At 42.7% G+C, this 19,145-nt stretch overlaps 2 protein-coding genes and 1 long non-coding RNA gene across 8 annotated transcripts; 1 reads left to right on the top strand and 2 right to left on the bottom strand.

Moving 5' to 3' along the window:
• Positions 1 to 103: 103 nt before the first annotated feature.
• LOC116931969 (flotillin-2) lies at positions 104 to 15,416 on the top strand. Of its 4 annotated transcripts, none has more exons than XM_045179451.1 (11): positions 104 to 308; positions 673 to 1,376; positions 11,501 to 11,595; positions 11,766 to 11,987; positions 12,560 to 12,659; positions 12,771 to 12,883; positions 13,257 to 13,376; positions 13,495 to 13,709; positions 14,110 to 14,293; positions 14,369 to 14,515; positions 14,598 to 15,416. In XM_045179451.1, exons 2-11 carry the CDS (start codon positions 1,328 to 1,330, stop codon positions 14,625 to 14,627), a joined length of 1,275 nt encoding a protein of 424 aa, XP_045035386.1. In that variant the 5' UTR covers positions 104 to 308; positions 673 to 1,327; the 3' UTR covers positions 14,628 to 15,416. The 4 variants fall into 4 exon arrangements, with proteins under 4 accessions (XP_045035386.1, XP_032795550.2, XP_045035385.1 ...); XM_032939659.2 differs by having other exon boundaries at positions 104 to 319; XM_045179450.1 differs by having other exon boundaries at positions 104 to 325.
• LOC116931965 (glucose dehydrogenase [FAD, quinone]) lies at positions 1,953 to 6,809 on the bottom strand. Its single transcript, XM_032939655.2, has 6 exons — positions 6,488 to 6,809; positions 5,251 to 5,556; positions 4,720 to 4,955; positions 4,257 to 4,537; positions 3,028 to 4,163; positions 1,953 to 2,884 (listed from the first exon to the last, which is right to left on the bottom strand). Exons 2-6 carry the CDS (start codon positions 5,383 to 5,385, stop codon positions 2,813 to 2,815), a joined length of 1,860 nt encoding a protein of 619 aa, XP_032795546.1. The 5' UTR covers positions 5,386 to 5,556; positions 6,488 to 6,809; the 3' UTR covers positions 1,953 to 2,812.
• Positions 14,831 to 18,932, bottom strand: LOC116931973. Of its 3 annotated transcripts, XR_004399243.2 has the most exons (5): positions 18,768 to 18,932; positions 18,226 to 18,552; positions 18,021 to 18,162; positions 17,857 to 17,947; positions 14,831 to 15,513 (listed from the first exon to the last, which is right to left on the bottom strand). It is a non-coding gene; the product is annotated as an uncharacterized LOC116931973 (long non-coding RNA). The 3 variants fall into 3 exon arrangements; XR_004399242.2 differs by having other exon boundaries at positions 14,831 to 17,947; positions 18,021 to 18,172; XR_004399241.2 differs by having other exon boundaries at positions 14,831 to 17,947.
• Between the last annotated feature and the right edge of the window lie 213 nt (positions 18,933 to 19,145).

Raw genomic sequence — 19,145 nt, 5'->3', positions numbered from 1 at the left:
CAGAGTCGGCCATACTTGTTTGGCTATCAGAGGGATGAGAAGGGAAGTTCGGCAATGTTGTTCAACGAGGTGTCGTAGTAGTTCGTAGGAAGTCAGAATATCTTTTCCCAGAGTTCAGTTAAGAAATGAGGATGCTCGGGAATTTCAAATATTTTATCCTCCTACAACTGAGTTTAAGTGTCTGAAGAAAATATAAAAGTAGATGTGCATATTCTCTTTATCTCGGCTGTTTGTTGCATTTAAATGATGCAATGGTAATCAAGGACTACAACAAATATGTAGATATCTGAAACGGTCTCCTTTTAACTGTGAGTTGTACGTAAGTGTGAGTATCATAATCCCCTATCAATCAAAATAAGCTTTTATATAATGGAAGACAACAAAATAATAACCGAATGTGGGATTAAATGATGTAGAAAGTAGAATTTAGGGCAGTGTCCCTTTGAAAAAAGTGAGGGGATATGTTTTCTGCTTGCAGTGAAACATAATGGCGCCAAAAACACAACTTCAGGCGTAACGCCTTTCATACGGGCTTTGCATACAAAAGTTTTTGTGTTTGAAGAGTGAAGAAATCATAATAATATGGCGTGGTCAACGTGTCGGATAGACTAAGTTGTGTATTCCCTTAAAAGGTTAAAATGATAATGTACAAATGGCTAAATTTCTTTTCAGGAGTTGGTGATGCAGGCTTTCCATAAGCAGAGAAGAATGGCAAGATAGGAAGAAGTTGTTGATTGCTGAATCATGCATACGATGCAAAACGCCAACTACTTAGCCCAAAAAACACGTAAAAGAAAAGTGGTCAGTGAGCCAGTAGGGATGTCGTTTGCGAGAAGATTTTCTGTGCCAGAATGCAAGATGAAAAAAAAGGAAAAAAAAAAGTTCACGTTACGAATTTGGCCACTAGATGGCTGTGTTGCATAGAAACAGCTGATAGATGGTGTTGCTTTCTTTAGCGTCTGTTGAGCTCTTGGTTTGTGTCGACTGTCAATAGATGCAAAGATAACTAACAAGCACCCGAACGTGCATGAAAAGAAAGTGAGTGAGTGTACGTCAAATAACAGGGCGTTAAACAACAGTTATCTCTGGTGTGACACACAGGGAATTTTGTTGCGCTCGTTTTGGATGAATTGTGGAAACGCGAAACATCTCGGTAACAGTTGCACCATCATGTGCGATTGAAAAAAGGGGAGGAACGAACGCATCTGCCAAGCCCATTTAACAATTAAACTTTTGCGTGCCTAGTGACAGTGCATCCCGACTACTTTCACCTCTGATTTGATTCAAAACTTGTTCGTTCACGTCGTTTCCACACGAGAAACTCATCATGGGCAACATCCACACTGTTGGACCGAACGAAGCCTTGGTCGTCTCAGGTGAGCTTCCTTTTTCGATTATTTATTTCGACTTGAAGTTTCGTGATCCTTTACTGGGTTGATACTCGTTCTCAATTAAAAAATCAATGCGTAATGGAATTTTATTCGATGCAGTAGTGAGAACGCGCCGTTTACTTTGCAATTAAGAATCGCTGTGTCTGTGTGTAGAGGGAATGCGACTGGTGTGTTATTGATCGCAATGGTAGGGTGGGGCCCTATATGGAGGGGGTTAGGGGGAACAGGGAGGACATACGAATATGATTGTGATTATTATTATCCATACATGGTTTCATTCCCCCTTTTTTTGGCTGACGTTGCTGGAACAAGGGGGCAATGAAAACATTCAAGTGCAGGACCTCTCCCTTACAAATGCGATGGGCAGACACAACATGTCTGGCTTCCGTATAAGCCTTCTGTTTTAATCGTAATTTTTTGTTTAAGCGTTCCCTATAATTTGAATAGAATTAGAATTTTCGAGTCATTTTTTTTTAACAATCGTCGTTTGCCTCTTTTTTTTTTTCTTTTTTACAAGGCGAAAATGTATTATTCATTTTTTTAGACAATTTATGACGGACATTTTCATTTGGAACAGTTTTCGTTGACAAATTATTATTTTGTTCTATTCGTCTGTTTTTTTTTGGAGGGGGGTGTGTGTGATCACGAGCTCAACTCGAAAACAAAAACACATTTATAACAAACATGGTCATTTAAGAAACCCACCTTTTTTTTTAACTCTTTTTTTTTTTGTTGAAAACACTGACACCTTCCCAAAGAAAAGAATTCATTAATTAATACATACTAACATTTTTTCGTGTGAAGAAAAAGAAGAAAAAGAAAAGAATTCAAATAGAAAATCAAAAATACTAACACTTGGACACGTGGAGTGAAATCGATGACGCGTAATGGCACTCTTATGAAGTTTCGTGTTATTTTGGTGAAACAATTGAATGATGATTTCTAAATTTGGTCAAAAACATAAAAAACAAAAAAAAACGTGGGATATACTGCCAAAAAGAGATTTTTTTTTTTCTTTAGATTTTCTTGTTATGGGTGATGAGCCAAGTGACTTGACGAGCCTGAGGGTTCACAAACACACCCAAAACGAGGGTTCTAAAAACTAAATTCACTTGCGAGGTTTTTCACTGACATTCAATTGTTTTCCTCTTGCGGATGCACACACACGCACACTTTTGTTCATCTGCTTAATTAATTCTTGTTGTTTTTTTTGGGGGGTTGGGGGAGGCAGATGTGATGTTGCAGACGATCCATTTAACAAATGCGCAGCCAACGGGGATTAACATGTACGCAATATAAAATAAGAGAGAAATAGATAAAGAGATTGTCCCGATTTCAACGAGATTTTAAAAGTTGATGAGACTAGGTTGAAAGAAAAACAAACAAAAATGCGCAGTTGTTGGGTCCTTTTTTTTCGATTCCTACTTTTTCTTGGATGCGTAATTTAACCAGAATGATTTGATTAAATCGGCACCTTTCTCTCCCACCATAATCTGCAAATCAATTGAATTAGAATTGGAATTAGAATTGGAATTAGAATTAGAATTAGAATTAGAATTAGAATTAGAATTAAATTAGAATTAGAATTAGAATTAGAAAATTAAATGTAGTGATAAAAGTAGTTGGAAGGACGTACGGCGGGAGCGTTGGTGTTGCCCGAAGGCACGTTGGGCATGATGGAGCAATCGACGACTCGCAAATTGTGGACGCCGTAGACTCTGAGTTCGGGGTCGACGACGGCCGTTGGGTCTCCGATGGGACCCATTTTGGCCGTGCCCGTCGGATGGTAAATGGTGGACGAATAGTGGCGCACAAAACAGGCCCAGTACTCGTCCGTCCACAAGGGCAAATGCTCGCAGCCGGGGAAAGGCTGGGCCCAGAATTTGGTGCCCAATTTTTTGAAGGCGGCCGTCTCTCCCAGCGCCAGGCCGATTTTGACGCCCTCGACGAGGACGCGGACGTCCTGGTCGTCGACAAAGTAGTTTGGATAAATCAAGGGCTTGTCGAAAGGATCGGCCGACTGCAGGCGGATGTAGCCGACGGATTTCGGCCTGAGCAACATGGGCACGACGGACCACGTGTCGCGGTAGGCGATGGGGGCGAAGTAATTGTCCCAAACGAAGTCGGTGACGCCGTGGACGCGACGGATTTGAGCTCCCCCATCGGCGGCCGGTGTTCCCGACACGAAATGGAACTCGATGTCGGGCCAGTCGTCGCTGTGATTGGCGTACTTGGTGTTGACCCAAGCCAATCCCTCGACTCCCCCCAGCGTGGTCAACGGTCCCGAATCGAACATGGCGTAGCGCAAAATGCTGGGCAGGTTTTCGAAGCGACTCTGCACCAGAGAGACGGGCTGTTCCAGCGTGAAGACCATGCCGCCGGCGGCGATGTGGTCCTGCAAGTTGTCGCCCACCCTCAGATCGGAGATGACTGGGATTCCGAGTTCCTTTAAATGTTCGGCCGGCCCGACCCCGCTCAGCATGAGCAGCTGGGGCGTGTTGACTGATCCGGCGGACACGACGATCTCCTTGGTGGCTTGAATGACGTAGATTTTGCCTTTGCGCTGGAATTTGACGGCGTAGGCTTGATACGTTTCGGGATCGATCATGATTTGCATGACGTGAGTGTGCATGGCGATGTGCAGATTTTTGCGCTTGCGCACCGGACGTAGGAACGCTTTGGAAGTGGAGCATCTCGATCCGCGTCGGATCGTACCCTGCGATATCATGAAACCTGTTTGATAGGCCCCGTTGCCGTCGCGATGTTCGTAACCTGTTTTTTTTTGTTTGTTTTTTTGAAACAAAAAGAGGCAAAGTTGAATGCATGCAATCGTAAAAGGACGTTGGGGTATGAATGATAACGCACCTAATTCGACGCCACCCTCGACAAAGGCAGTTGCCAGCGGCGTTTTGTAGGGCGCCTCTTGAACGGTGAGATAGCCGCCGACTCCGTGATAAGGCGATTCGGCCAGGTAGGGATTTCGGTTGTCTTCGGACTTGATGAAGTAAGGCAGCACGTCCTTGAATCCCCATCCGTAGTTGCCCATCTGCTCCCAGCTGTCGTAATCGCGCCGGTTGCCACGCACGTACAGCATGTAATTGAGCACCGACGAGCCGCCCAGCACTTTGCCCCGCGGCCACGAACATCTGACGACAATCAAGCCGGTTTTTATCTTATACTTATCTTATACGCAAGGTCGCCCACAGTAAGAAACGGACTGCGTTGCGAATGCGACAGACCCAATCGCACCTGTTGTTTTTGCTCTTTTCTTACTGTTATTATTACGTGCGTTATTGCGTACGGGAGTTAATGCGTTTTTAGTTGATACCTTTTGTCGTTGAAAGCGAGACACGCAGTCGGCTGGGGTTCCGTTTTGTATTGCCAGTCGAGTTCGGAAAGTTGCAAGTAGGCGGCCAAGGCCGGCACGTCGGATGTTTCCGTCTCGTCACCGCCCGCTTCCAGCAGTAGGACGTTCCAGTCGGATTGCTCGCTCAAGCGGTTAGCCACGACGGCTCCAGCGGAGCCGGCTCCAATCACGATAAAGTCGTAATACTTGTAAATCACCTTTTCCATTTCAATTGAAATCAATTAGATTTGATGTTGTTTCTTATTTTTTTATTTATTTTTTTTTATTTTGTGATTGAAATTTGCCAACGACGCACAGCCAAGTGAAACATCCCACCATTTTGATTCATTCAAAATCATTTTTTTAAAAAAAAGGGCGACGGAGAAAAAATAGAATTGGGTGATGTTTGACTTGGCTATGACGTCATTTGCATCTAAATATTGCAAAGGCCAGGAAGAAATAGAAAGCCGGGGGTGTGTGTGTGTCTTGTTTGGCGGATTGTTGGTTACGTACCTTGGTGTCTTTAGGTCGTCCTTCCGGATCCGTTTTGTCGTATTGATAAAAGGAAACGGCTGCCATCAAAATGGGAATGAACCATAATGTGGCTGTTGTGGCGGCGGCCGTTGCGGCTGGTACAATCAAACTCATTTCTTTTTTTCTTTTCTATTTCGTCTTTTCTTTTTCAAAACACAATTTATTCCTCCTTTTTCGTTCCGTTTCGTTTTGTTTTGTTTGTTTGGTTTTATCAAAATGATTGAGGTCGAAACGAATGAAAAATCGTATCAAAGATGACGTCCTTCCCGGAACAATATCCAGGATCTGTTTCGAAAAAGAGAGGGAGAGAGAAAAGAGTCTCATTTCCGTGTCAATAAACCAAAGTCAAACAGCCGGGGTCGGAAGTGCCCGGAAGAAGAACGTCACTAGGTCAACAGGTCACGTTGGAAAAGGGCAAGGCCAAGATCCTGATCCGCTTTTGGTTTAGTTTATTTTTTGTTTTTCGATCATCAGAAAACCGTTTTTCTTTTTTCAAAAAGAAAAAAAAAAGAAAAAACCGACCGTTAGGATAGAGAAGGGATGGGAAAAGGCTATTTGTCGAAATGTCTGAACCTGCGTCCTAGCCGTCTGACCCAGTTTTCTGGGGTGCAGATGCCACAGCCGCACCGATGGGTACGGACAAATAAGGAAGAAAACGGGGCAAAACAAATCCGAATGGTCATGGATTTCTTTATCTTTTCTTTTTTTTTTCTTTCTGAATTTGTGAATTCTGCAGGCGAGAGATCAAAGTACAAAACTAAATGTTTGTGTACAACATCCCAAAAGAAAGAAAAAGAAAAGGAGGTCAACGGTGTGCGATAGGAAAAACAAAAGGAATTTAACGGACCTGCTGCATACGTTATTAGCGTGATTGTGTCAGATTCTATTTAAGCTTTCTACATAACGGTGATCTATCGCCAATTCTTTTTTGAAACTGTTTTTTTTTTCCTGACTGAATTTTCCTGTTTGCGATTTTCACTTTCCTGGCGCGGCTAAACGATCTATTCACCATTTTTTCTTATTTTCCCCGTCAAATTCCAATGGAGGCGTAACATGTAGTTTAGGGTCTTGTTGATCGATGTCGGTTGTTTTTTTTTTGACCAAATGGGGAGGGAAAGAAAAAAAACTACTCAGGATTTACTACCTGAAATTTAGGTCATTCTCCCCTCGGAATTTTCCCCCATCGACTTAATAAAAAAAAAGAAAAAGAACTCACCTGTTATGTGTATGGGCCGTCACTAAAAACACCGATGAGCACAGACACACACACACACACACACGAGAGCATAAAGGTGTAATCCGTCGTTTGATTAAGGTCACCGTTGAATCAAATCCGACACCATTCTCCCGGGTGCAAGGCCCAATAGAAAAGCAATTCACTTTGGTTGAGACTTGGGACTTAAAACTTTAGACTTTAGTGAGGAAAAACCCAATTGAAACAGGTGGCTAGAAAAACGGGGGCTGAAAGAAATTGGATGGGGGGGAGCGAAAAGACGTGCGGAGGTGACGGCTGCCAGAGAGCAACTGATGGAACTGGGAGCCCTAAGAAGCCATCCCTTTTTATTTCTTTTTTTTTTTGTTATTCCCCTCTTTTCTCCTTCTCTTCTTTCTCCGGTATACCCACAAAAAACCAACGCGGAAGTCCTTGCGGCCATTTTTTTCTTTTTCAAACACTCCGCCTCTTGGACTCTCTTTCTCTGTCGCCACTATGATTTGTTCGCCTCCCTCCTCCCCTCCCCCCTCCCCAACAAAAATACACATCGCACAGAGTTTTGAAGAAAAAAGAAAAAGGAAAGACGATGCGTAACAGCAGCAAGTCTAAACGATTTGAAATTGCGGGATCCCGCGTCCGTCTGCTCCCAGCAAAGGAAATCCGGTTTTGGGGGGGGATAGTAAATCAAACCCCCTCCCCCCCAAAAAAAAAATTGCATTTTTGATTGAATCGATCCATATTCATGACATGACAAGTAATTTGCTTATCTGTATGGCATAATAAGCCGGTTCCTTTTTGTGTTTGTCTTAATTCCAGTCCATTTATTCGTGTCAGACAGAAGAGATGAGTGGGTGTGACCCGCTCGTTTTCTGTTTGGTTTTTTTTTGCATAATTGAATCAACATCGAAAGTCGTTTGGAGAAATGTGGACAGACCGGATCTGCACCAGTTTACTCTTCTTTTCGTTTCTATCAACAACACCTTGCCCACGATTTTCTATTTGCATAACGGGACGTGTGGAAACGCGAGTGATGAGTTGATTCCCTTTTGGGCTGACGTGATTCAAAACACGCGTGTTAAACCCTTTATTTATTTATTAATTTTGGTCCAACCCACCAATTTTTAAAGGTTTTTTCTTTTTCGCTGTTTTGACTAAATTCGATGAAATCGAATAACGTTGTCACATATTTTTGTTGTTGTTGTTGAATGGCCGCCTGGGTACGTCCACGACTCGGCAGATTTTCCAGTAAAATACCAAAAATATTTTCCGTTTTGTAACGGGCCGGGGGGGTTGGTGCGGCCAGATGAAAGGCAAATAAAAAAGAAAAAGATGGTCAGTTTGCATCAGGTAGACGCAACAGGTGTGATGACCAGTTAGGTACGCGTAACGGGTGTAGGTAAAGAAAAAAGAAACGGACTTTTCGGGATTCTGCCCGCGGCTTTTTGTGTGTGTGCCATCATCATTTGGGTGCATGTTTGAAATAAGACGGCCGTCTGCTAGCGTCGCAACACCCTTTCAATTTTGTTCTGATTGCAAGTTCTATTCTTTTCTCTCTACAGACGAATGAACTTGCCCACATGTTGTTGCACCATCTTCTTTCCCTCTCCTTTCTTTTTCTTTTTTTTCGGCAGGTGGATTTTCACGGTCGCCAGTTGGATCTATGAATTAACATAACTGTATTTGTTTTTTTTTGTTTTTTTTTAAAACCCCCACAAAAAAAAATTGCTGTGAGCATTCATGAAAATGTTCAGTAATGATCGTCTTCATGCCCCTATTCCCGTACGATATAGCAGACACACGTATCAAAAGAAAAGAGGGACGATTTTGAAATGTTTGGTTCCGGGTCCGCGCCCGTTCTCTCTACAGCGTTTGACCTCATTTATTTTTTATTTATTTTTTCAGGGCTCAGACACACCGACCTCCTCCCCCCTCCAACTTATTTTCTATTTTTTTCTTAAAGAAAGGCCCTCAAATAGCTGGCGGCATCGTCTCTATCCTTCCTCTACCATATGATTCACGAAATATAAAAAGAAAAGAAAAGATCTGAAAAAATGTTTTTTATCAAGAGACGTTCGGGGTCAAGCGCTGGAAATGCAGAGCGCAGAGATAGGCAACGCTCTATCACCGTCTCTGGTATGCACCTGAAAAGGCCTACAGGTGTCTACGTGTTTGGCACCAGGTAGGCGCGCCATTGGTCCGACTGTTATTTATTTTTAATTTTTTTCAACTTGTTTTACGCGTATCCAACGACGTTGGGAAATGGACGACCTAGAACTTGGGGAAACAAAATCTTCCGTTCGTTTGTTTCGGCTACTTTCTCTCTAGTTCACCTGGGAGACACCTGCCCTCCCAATTGTTTATTGTTTTGTTTTTGTTTTTTAATTCGAAATACTCTACAGCGGTAATTCGATCCGTGTTCAATCGAGATCATTGGCAGGTCCCTTTTGTTTCTTTTTCTTTTGAAATTCTTCTCCTTATCGCGTTTGAACCAACAGGTGTGTGACGTCCACCAGTCGTTATATACTGCAATTACAGATACGCACTTTTCTTTTGGTTTTTTTGTTTTCCATTTCTCTTGTCGATACGGTTCCTGTCATCTACCGGTTTGGCTCCTCTTTTATTAAATTTTTTCTTTCCCATTTTAATTGAAGAAAGACGTGGATTTTACGTATCGCTTTTTCTTTCCATGCGGCTGTTGGATGCGTGTGAACGTCAAATGAAAACGTATAGGTATACCAGATGTTTTCAGAGTCTGTTACGGTTAAGTCCCGGTTTGAATTCTTCTTTTTCTTAGAGACTCTATCGCCGTCATCATTTTTAAAGAGAGAGAATTCAGGAAATATTGAACCACGTCATTTACCCTTTTCTTTTGTATTTGCGTCTGTTGCGTCTGTTGCGCCTTCCATGGGTGGCCGATTCAAGTTCGCCCGTAATCGTTGGGCATTTAACTCGAGAAGCAGCAAAAGCCAACTCGAGTGGAAATGTGTTGGACTGCAAGGCGACTCTTTAAAGCTTCGTTTTTTATTTTCTAGGCGCCAGTGACAACGCTGTCAAACGACCGTGAAGAAGGGCGGCACATTTTTGAATGTCATCAAATGACATCACATTTGAAATAATGATTCATCCTCTCCCCCTCACCAAACCTGCGGCCATAGTTTACGTAATTATTGTCACGCTCCGCTTGGTCCTTCCACCTCCCCCATACAAGGAAGAAATAAAAGATGTCGGAATTTGATTGGGTAAAGACAAAAAGAGGGCCAGGTGGAGAATTAAAACTTTCTCCAAAGCGAAAATCCATTTTCGATTCAACACACGACGTTCACGTTTTTTTTTTTTTTGTTTTTTCAAAATCTCTTTTTCGTGTCCCGACCCGTTTGCTTTTTCCTGCCACTTGATTTCCAATTTTCGTTTGAAAGTCTTTTATTTTATCCCGCAAATGTTTTCTATACGACGATTGATTTAAAAGCGTGGAAAGATAACAAGATTCTTGTCATTCCGATGCGCTCTGATTCAATGACAAGTGAAAAGAATGTTTTGTTTAACAAGAATCGAAACGGGAGCCACTCGCCTATTTTTTTCTTTTTGCCCGTGTTTGGTCGGTTCGATGTTTGAACGATTAAGAAAATCACCAAATCCGTAATCTCTCGTCCTTCCCCCCCGATATTCATTGATTTTCGACTCGTTATGTACAAAGTGTTGGCCCGCGTGAAAATGTTTCTTTCCTTATTTTAACGCAGTCGCGAATAAAACAGGAGGGAAAAGCTAAAAATCAACACTTTGGCCATGTGAAAATGTTCATTTTCTTGTTCACGCGCATCATGACGACATGACTGCAGATGTGTGCACGTGACTCTCGACATGCACGCAATGCGAGCCCGACCCATTTTTTTATTTCCATTTTATTTTTAGATCCATTTCTTCTTTCTGTTTTTCTTTATTTTGTTTTGTTTGTTGCTGTTGCGTATAGACGATGCGCAATGGGGTATCCGCACAGACTGCATTCAAATCTGATCGGTCGAACCCAATTTCGTGATTCGAAAGAAAACCCCGCCTTCAGTCAAGTCAAAGCTGCCCCATATCTATGGGAAATTTAGATCCAACATCCTGAAGAGAAAGAGAGAGAGAGAGAGAGAGAGAGAAAATGCAAATGTTGGAGAGAAAAAAGGAAAGCAGCCAGTTATCGAAATTCGTTCATTTTCAAAGGGGAAGAGAAGGTTCGGACGTTTTTGATGAAACGGGATTCACTGCGCTTCCGGCTGGCCGAGAACAACGTGTCCCGTTACAATCAAGACATGCAGTTCGCAAGGGGCCCCGTGATGAAGACGAATGATGACAATGCGCAACCGTCCATCGCATTGATCATCAGTTAGTCGCTAACCAAACTAAAGGGAAATCGTCGTCCGACTTTGAAAAAAATATATAAATAGAATTTGGGTTTTTCTTTTAAATATAAAATATGTTTGTCGATGGGATTCTTCTTTTTATTCATTGCGTGCATGTTCCAGCCATTGAGACGTTTGATTTTTTTGAAATTTTGTTGTTTCACATTTTCTTCAAGTTAGACACGTGAGACACAAACAGGATAGAGATAGGGGTCTAACCACAGCAACAGGTGCGTGTAGTAGCGACATGCGCCAGCGTAGCTGACAACATGTTCCACGACAATGATTTGTTTAAACGTTTCCGGCCGTCGTGTTGTTTCGACGATGGCACTTTCTCGTTGTTAACAAACCAAGGACGCGCCCTTTCAACACAGTCGCCAGCCATTCGAAAACAAACACAAATATTGTTATGTTCAGACTTGAACGACTTTCTCTTGTTGCACAAAGAGTTCGGGAAAGGCGTCCAAATTCAACTGAAACTAGGAAGAAAATGGTCCTGTTTTTCATGTTTTTTATTATGGAGCCAAAGATTTTTGAATTTTGCTTGCGTCTGACCCATTTGGAAATTGTCCAGATTGGCGCCATTCTTTTTGGTTCATTCGAATGTTCATGTTTTGTTTGAAAATTGAAATAGGCGGTTGCTGTGGGGCTAGTTCCAAAACGACGGTCGTCGGCGGATGGGCATGGGCGTGGTGGCTCGTCACAGACGTCCAGCGCATGTCGCTCGAGGTAAATCATTCTTCCCCTCTCTTCTTCCATCAAGTTAAAGGGCGATGAGGCAGCGCAGACGATGACGTCACTGGCTGGCCAATCCAAAAGTGAATCGATCGGCCAAAGCGAATGAAGTCGATGATTGGAAAAGGTTGGTGATTCTGTTTGCTTGGTTCGATCATGGATAGGTGATGACGTTGAACCCGGTGTGCGAACACGTCGAGACGGCGCAGGGAGTTCCGTTGACGGTGACGGGCGTGGCCCAGTGCAAGATCATGACGGCCAAGGAGCTGCTGCAAACCGCCTCTGAGCAATTCCTGGGCAAGACGTCGCAGGAAGTCCAGTTGACGATCCTGCAAACTCTGGAGGGTCATCTGCGCGCCATCCTGGGCACTCTCTCCGTCGAAGAGGTTTGCGTCTTTCTATTTATCCATTTCGATTTTTCTGTCTTTTCTTTTTGTTTGAAATCCCCCCCTTCCCCGCCAAATTAGTCGATCGTAAATAAGATCGGGCAAGCATTTCTTTTTTGTTTATGTGTGTGTGTATTTCCCGCGTGACTGTCGCACACGGGAACGATAACACGGAAAATGTGTAACAAGTAGCCGATCGATTTCAGGGTCGCAACTATAATAATTACGTCAGGTTTAAACAATCTCTGGATAACGCGACGTGTCTACTTGCACATACACACACATAAAAAGAAAGAAAGAAAAACGAGTTGGAGGCGAAACAATCAATCAGATCAGAACCGCGTGAAAGGAGCTCTTGCTAATCGAATTATCGTATCGAAATGGCGTTTGATGACGACCACACAACCGCCATCAATGAAAAAAAGGGCAGCTCGATCATCGTGTCCCCAATGGTCGTGAATTGGGTCGCATCGATGCTGTTCTGATAACCTGAATTTCCGTTCGAAACAGCAACCCGACAATGATTTGCATATTTCTCCTCTATACTTTTCGAATTCGATGGCTGAACGCAGGTGTACCGTGACCGCGACCAATTCGCTTCTCTAGTCCGTGAAGTGGCAGCTCCCGATGTCGGCCGGATGGGCATCGAAATCCTTTCCTTCACCATCAAAGGTAAACAAATGGGATGCGTGTGTCATTTGACCGTTCGTCCATCCCTCCAACTTTGCCATTGAACTCGATTGCTTATTTTGTGTTGTACAATTTTGTGTCAAAAAAAAAAAGATGTTTACGACGATGTCGAGTACTTGTCTTCGCTGGGCAAGGCGCAGACGGCCAACGTCAAACGCGATGCCGCTGTAGGAGTCGCGCAGGCCAACCGAGACGCCGGAATTCGGGTACGAATCGCAATCAAACATTCAATTTTTTAATGGGTAGTCACGTCTACGAGTTTTTCTACCAGCTGACGCTTCTTTTTTCTTTCTTTAACGGTTTCTTATTTCCGATTGTTAAAAGAAAAACCGAAAATTGTCCTGGCAATTTGTATTTTAGGGGGGGGGCGTCTACAAACTGTTTGCATTCTGGACCGAGTGTCTGGTTTTTTCTTTTCGAGTTTGGTAGACGTGACGGGCGTTCCAAAATGGCCCACATTTGCGTCTCGTGCCCATTTAAAAACAATAAAATAATAATGAGTGTCGTTGTTTTTTATAATGACACGTTTCGTCGCGTCTCTGACTGATTTCAAAATGGCAACAACGCTGTCGGATGCAGGAAGCCGAATGCGAGAAAGCCTCGATGGATGTCAAGTACAACATGGACACCAAAGTGGAGGACAACACGCGACTCTACAAGCTCCAGAAATCGAATTTCGATCGAGAGATCAACACAGCGGTTCGTTCGTTAGAGTCTTGCTGGATTTGCTAGTGGACTGTTTGAATTCATTGTTTGTTTCGCTCTAATTTTTTGGGGTGGTGGTGGTGGTGGTGGTGGTGGGGGGCGGCGTTTACAGAAAGCGGAGGCGCAATTAGCGTACGAATTGCAGGCAGCCAAAACTCGTCAAAAGATCAAGACGGAAGAAATGCAAATCACCGTCGTGGAACGCCGGAAGCAAATTGAAATTGAGGAGCAAGAAATTACGCGACGCGAAAAGGAACTCATCGCCACCGTCCGTCTGCCCGCAGAGGCCGAAAGTTTCAAAGTCGAACTGGTCGCCCAGGGCCAACGGTAAGATCATTTCCTTTTTTCTTTCTTCTTCTTCTTTTTTTTGTTGTAGTTGTTGTTGTTGTTGTTGTTTGTTTGAGAGGGGCGGAAAATCAGAACGGCTAAAAATATATTACGTCCAGTGGCCGGGAATGATTGCAACGACGAGGTGGCCACACTCTGTTAGTGTCTACATGTCGTAGAGAGTGGCACGTGATTACACGTTCGACTTGGTCTCGTCATTATGAACGTGATAGCCGTCGGCTCGTTTCCCGCTACTACTACGAGAGCCAATCGCCTGTGACCACGGGCTATTTGCTTGTTTGCATTTTTTATTTTTTTTGGCCGAAAAATCAGCGGCGAAAATGGCGAATAAATTCAATTTCATTAACCCGGATTTTTAAAAATATATCAATAAAATCAGGACTCAAGTTGTGGAAAAAGCGCGTGCCGATGCCGAAAAGATCAAACTAATTGGAGCGGCCGAAGCGACGGCCATCGAGAATGTCGGTCGATCCGAGGCGGAGGCGATGCGGCTCAAAGCAGCCGCTTACAAACAATACGGAGAGGCGGCCATACTCTCGCTCGTTTTCGAAGCTCTGCCAAAGGTCCGCCGTCTCTTAATTTGGTCGCATTATTATTCCAACCTAACGGATCTTTTTGGGTTTTTGTTTTGTTGGCAGATTGCGGCTGAAGTGGCCGCTCCTCTTGCCAAGACGGACGAAATTGTTATGCTGAGCGGATCGTCTAATTTCTCTAACGAGATCAACAAGTTCGTAGCCCAGGTGCCGCCTGCCATTCAAGCGCTGACGGGAGTCGATTTATCCGATGTAAGATTTTGGGTTTCTTTTTCGGAATAATTTGATAATTGCAAACGAAATTAACCGGCTCGTCTATCCGTCTACCATTAAGGTCCTGCGCAAAATCCCCGGCGCCAAGTGAAGCAGGTGCCGTAATTGGCGTCATGTCCACTCGATGAAATAGGAATAGACTCTTCTAGAATGAAACAAAAGTGACCAAACAAGTCGTTAAAAGAAACTATTCAAAAATCAACACCTTATTGAACAACGCTGGACTTTTTCGGCAACTGCCGCTCCTTTACTGGAACAAAATGATGATTTTTATTATTATTTTTTTTTTTTTTAAACTCAAAATTTGAAAATACCTTTTGCCTCTCTCCTTTTGGCCGCTGCCCGTCTGCCTGTTGTATTGTTTTTTTATTACTATCCATTTTCTGCGTTGTATTGGTGTCAAGGCTTTCCAGCGTTCCGAAGCTCTTGGTACTACCCCCCATAATTTTATTTCTCCCGCAGCCATTTCCTCTTTCTGGCTCGTTTATCTCTTCTTTTTCGTTTTTGAGGTGGGCGCGCACGTGAGTCAGCTGGACGCGTTCCGTCGTTTTGTTTTGCGTTTGGGGTCCAAGTTGAGTGCCATAAAACCAAAAAAAAATAACAAAACTGTGTGACTCGTTATTTCCAAACTCGTCCAACTTTTAAAAGTCAAACCAATAAATGAAACACGACAATTTTTCAAACAGTTGCCATCATGCGATCAACGCCACCGCCATGTGTAGTAGTCATTTCCCTCTTGCCAAACCGGTTTTTTGTTTCTCGTCCTTTTTGCATTTGAATTGCCGAGCACTTCAGTTGGTTCTTTTCTTGATTCTTTCTACTTTAAAAACGTTTCCAGATTGAAATCGAAAAGCAAAAAATACATTTCGAAAAGCATTGACGACCATTGATTCACCCATTTTTGCACGTTCTTTTTATCGCTACCGATTTCTGCAGCTTGTGGACTTCCTTGCCCCGGCCTCTGCGTCTTTCGCCGCCTAAATAACGGGGGAAAAAAGGTGAAACATTTTTCAAAAAATATTCATCGGCACGAAGTTAACATTTCCCGTGGCGGAGGCGGTGGCAGTGGGAGGGAAATCGATTGCAATCGGCCATATTCATCGTGGCTTGTTGCATTTTGTTAACCAGTTGTTTGATTGCACTTGACGTTATCGTTAGAGCTGGCGAAAGACGAGATGGCTGACGTCATTCCAGAATCAAAATAGTCCGATTATCACGGCAAACGTCAAATCCATCGTTTCGAAATGTTCACTGGCCTTTTCGTGTTTGTTGAGCAGGACTGTACAAATAGCGGCTTTCTTTCGCGTGTAAATGACCGCTCATCGATCAACTCTCGGCAACCGTTGGCTGCAAAGGACATTTTTTTCAGCACTTCTATAGACAAATCACGATGACGTTGCAAAATTGACCTCGTCTGGATATTAAGCCGTTGAGACACGAATAAAAAATTAAAAAACAAGTGGCAAGACGGATGTGATCATTGGACAGTCACGACATTTCGAAAATGAAAAGTGAAAATAATGGCGGTTTGCCGGGGTCTTGTGGGACATCATTTAAGACGTGCTTAACGTTTGCGGTGAACGTCATTGAAGCCAACGCCCTTAATTGATATCGTACGGCCACCCATCGATGCCAGCGACCTAGTGGGCCGCTTCTCTTTTATTGTTTGGCCCGTTTTCGTTTCAAAAAGAAACGAACGAACCAGTGGCATCACAATGGAGCGCATCACGCTACGTGACGCATACCGGTGCTAATTTATTCCTTTCACTTGGTCAACACAGCCTGCGACTGGTCAATAAAAAGCCTCACTTTTAAATATTAAAAGAAACTTTCTCTCTTTTAATCCGCCATTGTGACGACAAAAACGGGATGCGATTCTTGTGTTGACATCGCAAACAATTCGAAATGTCTTGTTATTTTACGGAGCTGTTCTTTCAGGTGGAAGGGGAACCCGGTAGTGTCAACATTTGAATAATGGCGTGAGTGACGACAAAACCTCGACGGCCTGTTGACGACAAACGAAAATACCGTGTTTACACGGCGTAGCTTTCTCCCGCAAAACGCACTCGAAACCATTGGCGAATAAAACAAAACAACAACAAACAAAAAAACATTTGAATTTCTAGTTGTTCTACAGTTGTAATAGAAGCTATTGTTACTCATCTATGTGCCACTAGTGTATACCAGTGCAGATGTGGCCTCGTTATATTCAGCATGAAAAGATGACAGCGGAAAATTCAAATCATTGCCCCTTTTATGTGGATGCAATCAAATGTGGAGTTGTGCGCTCGTGACGATCAACTGCTACGACAATCGATGGCTAAGTTTCAATAGCGATCGGCAATTCGAGATGTGAGAATTAGTCACTGATCAACTATTCCAGCTAGGTGTCGTAAATCGGAGCAAGGTCTAACCAAACGAGTTCTACCATCTGTGCCTGTCATCTAAAATTAAAGCGATAGCAGAAATCAGCGTGATTCACGTCCCACGTGTCATTTCCTTATCCTTGTTTGATACGTATTTATGGGTCGTCGATTTCAAATAGAAAATGTTTACTCGATGTTTTTGCTTTAGATAAAACACGACGATGAGACAGCAACACGAGAGATCCTATTATGAATACAATGCGGCTGCGCGGTACACGACTTTCTAAAACCACCTAAGCTGATTACAAGAGGTCCATGTTTTTCCATAGAAAAAACTTCTTTCCTTTCACTCGTCAAAGAATAAATCAAGAAATTATTCGGTGGAAAGACAATCCTCTAAATGGATAAATACGCCCCCCAAAAATTACCGGGATTATGTCATTAATAATGGCAGAATTCATCGAGCGAAGGTGGGCAGCCTATTTGAGAAACAGAAGAATAATAATAGTCTTGCGACTTTTTCCTTGTTGTGATGTAGTAAATGATACATTAAGCCGATCAGTTGTTTCATTCTTTCATTTGACCTGCTGGATCGCTATCGGCAATTTTTAGGGGAGGGGATCCTTTATTTTCTGAAAGATATGCATTTCTCAATAAGAGTTCTTTTGGTAATCAAGTGACCACATTTTTTGTTCGGGCCTTACACGAGATGATACGCCATTCCTCGACTAGTGTCAGAAGTAAGAAACACAGGTCATTCCTAATCTCCATTAAAAAAGATCGGCAAAACACTCTGAACGATGTGTAACTTATCCGACTTATCGCATAACTTAGAAAATACGGGGGACCTTAATGGAAGTCCATCAATCAATCGATTGTGTGTGGTTTCCAACACGAAAGACATCGATTTGGTAAGTCATTTCCATATTCCAAATAACGGGGATTTCCGCTTACCTGCATAATACAGCGGCTCGTGGTGGTTTCCTCTATATGATTCTCCCCCTTTCTTATTACGTAGATCCTTCATTGAAAACTCTTCAATCACCTAGTGGGAGACCCAAGAAATAGGACAATATATCGCGTGGTAGTTTCATGCCAAATTCGTATCATTTTCTCACCTTTTTTATTGGCCTCCTTGTTGTTGGTGCCTCATTATTTTTTAAGACTTTACATTTGGATTATGTGCTTCCAATTATTTTTTGCGAGAGCAGTGCTCGAGGATTAAGGTGGCATAATCCGTTGGGGTTCAACCTATTCCAGCTTAAAGAGACTTGTGTTAATAGAAGATTTAGTGTTTGTTTTTATTGTTTTTTTGTTTTTTACCTGTGTAAGATTAAGAAGAAAAGCACCTCATAAGAACGAGGACATAAGGGATATCGCGAGGAAAAAACCTAGTGTGACGGTGAACGAGAACAGAGCGTCTAAGCCTCCAGGGCACGGTTTTATGGCAAAATTCAAAAGTAAAGCAATCCAGTGAGCTGGATCACAGAACATGATGTTGATGCCATTGTTTTTCTCCAAGTGTCAGGATGCAAGGATTGATGAGGTATGGCCCCAAGTCTGGAAAGCGTATCCCAGAGCAGGATATTACTACTGGAAATTGTCCATCAGTGACTGAAGCTGCTCATTCGAATAGCAAAGAAAAACCTCCTGTATGAAAGTGCACATGTAGCCATTAGGTTTAGATAGTTGGACATGGAGTGATGTCTTATTTTATTAAATAAAATAGCCTACAACAAACAGATCCAGGTCATAATCAATTCAACTTTTGACTCGTGGTTTCACCCGTATCACGTTGAATTCCGTAAAAACAGGTTTGCATGTCGACGTCGTATCAAGATATTCACGTGCTGAAATATTATTACCTTAAAAGTTCTTTGTTTAGATGTATTTATCTTTTCCAGTTGAATCCTGCGATTAAACCGTCACTAAATAATAGATATATAGAATAGATATATTCAAGTGAGTGGACAGTGAACGTGAAAAATTCAGCTAATAACAGGGGTACGATACTACGAACTAAAAAGACAGCAGACTCTTTAACGATTTGCATAACTAGTACTGATGCGTGTGTGCATGTCTTTGAGAAACGAGAGTTTTTCTTTTACGTAAATAAGGCATCTAATTGCTAGTCCTTTTTATTATAAAACATTTAATTTGAAATTCATAAATTCAAATGCATCTGTTTTTTACCTTGGCAATGTTGCTTTTAGTGTTTTATTAAAAATACATAAATATTTATA

The sequence above is a fragment of the Daphnia magna genome, linkage group LG10, assembly GCF_020631705.1.
Source record: "Daphnia magna isolate NIES linkage group LG10, ASM2063170v1.1, whole genome shotgun sequence".
In the NCBI taxonomy this organism is placed as follows: domain Eukaryota; kingdom Metazoa; phylum Arthropoda; class Branchiopoda; order Diplostraca; family Daphniidae; genus Daphnia; species Daphnia magna.
This window is presented reverse-complemented; position numbering and strand designations above follow the sequence as displayed.

Coding starts and splice junctions, on each gene's coding strand:
- LOC116931969 (XM_045179451.1), top strand. CDS start 1,328: ATGGGCAACATCCACACTGTTGGACCGAACGAAGCCTTGGTCGTCTCA. Junction 1,377..11,500: donor CGAAGCCTTGGTCGTCTCAG/GTGAGCTTCCTT, acceptor AAATTGAAATAG/GCGGTTGCTGTGGGGCTAGT. Junction 12,660..12,770: donor CCTTTCCTTCACCATCAAAG/GTAAACAAATGG, acceptor AAAAAAAAAAAG/ATGTTTACGACGATGTCGAG.
- LOC116931965 (XM_032939655.2), bottom strand. CDS start 5,385: ATGAGTTTGATTGTACCAGCCGCAACGGCCGCCGCCACAACAGCCACA. Junction 4,956..5,250: donor GACGACCTAAAGACACCAAG/GTACGTAACCAA, acceptor GAAATGGAAAAG/GTGATTTACAAGTATTACGA. Junction 4,538..4,719: donor CTCGCTTTCAACGACAAAAG/GTATCAACTAAA, acceptor GATTGTCGTCAG/ATGTTCGTGGCCGCGGGGCA.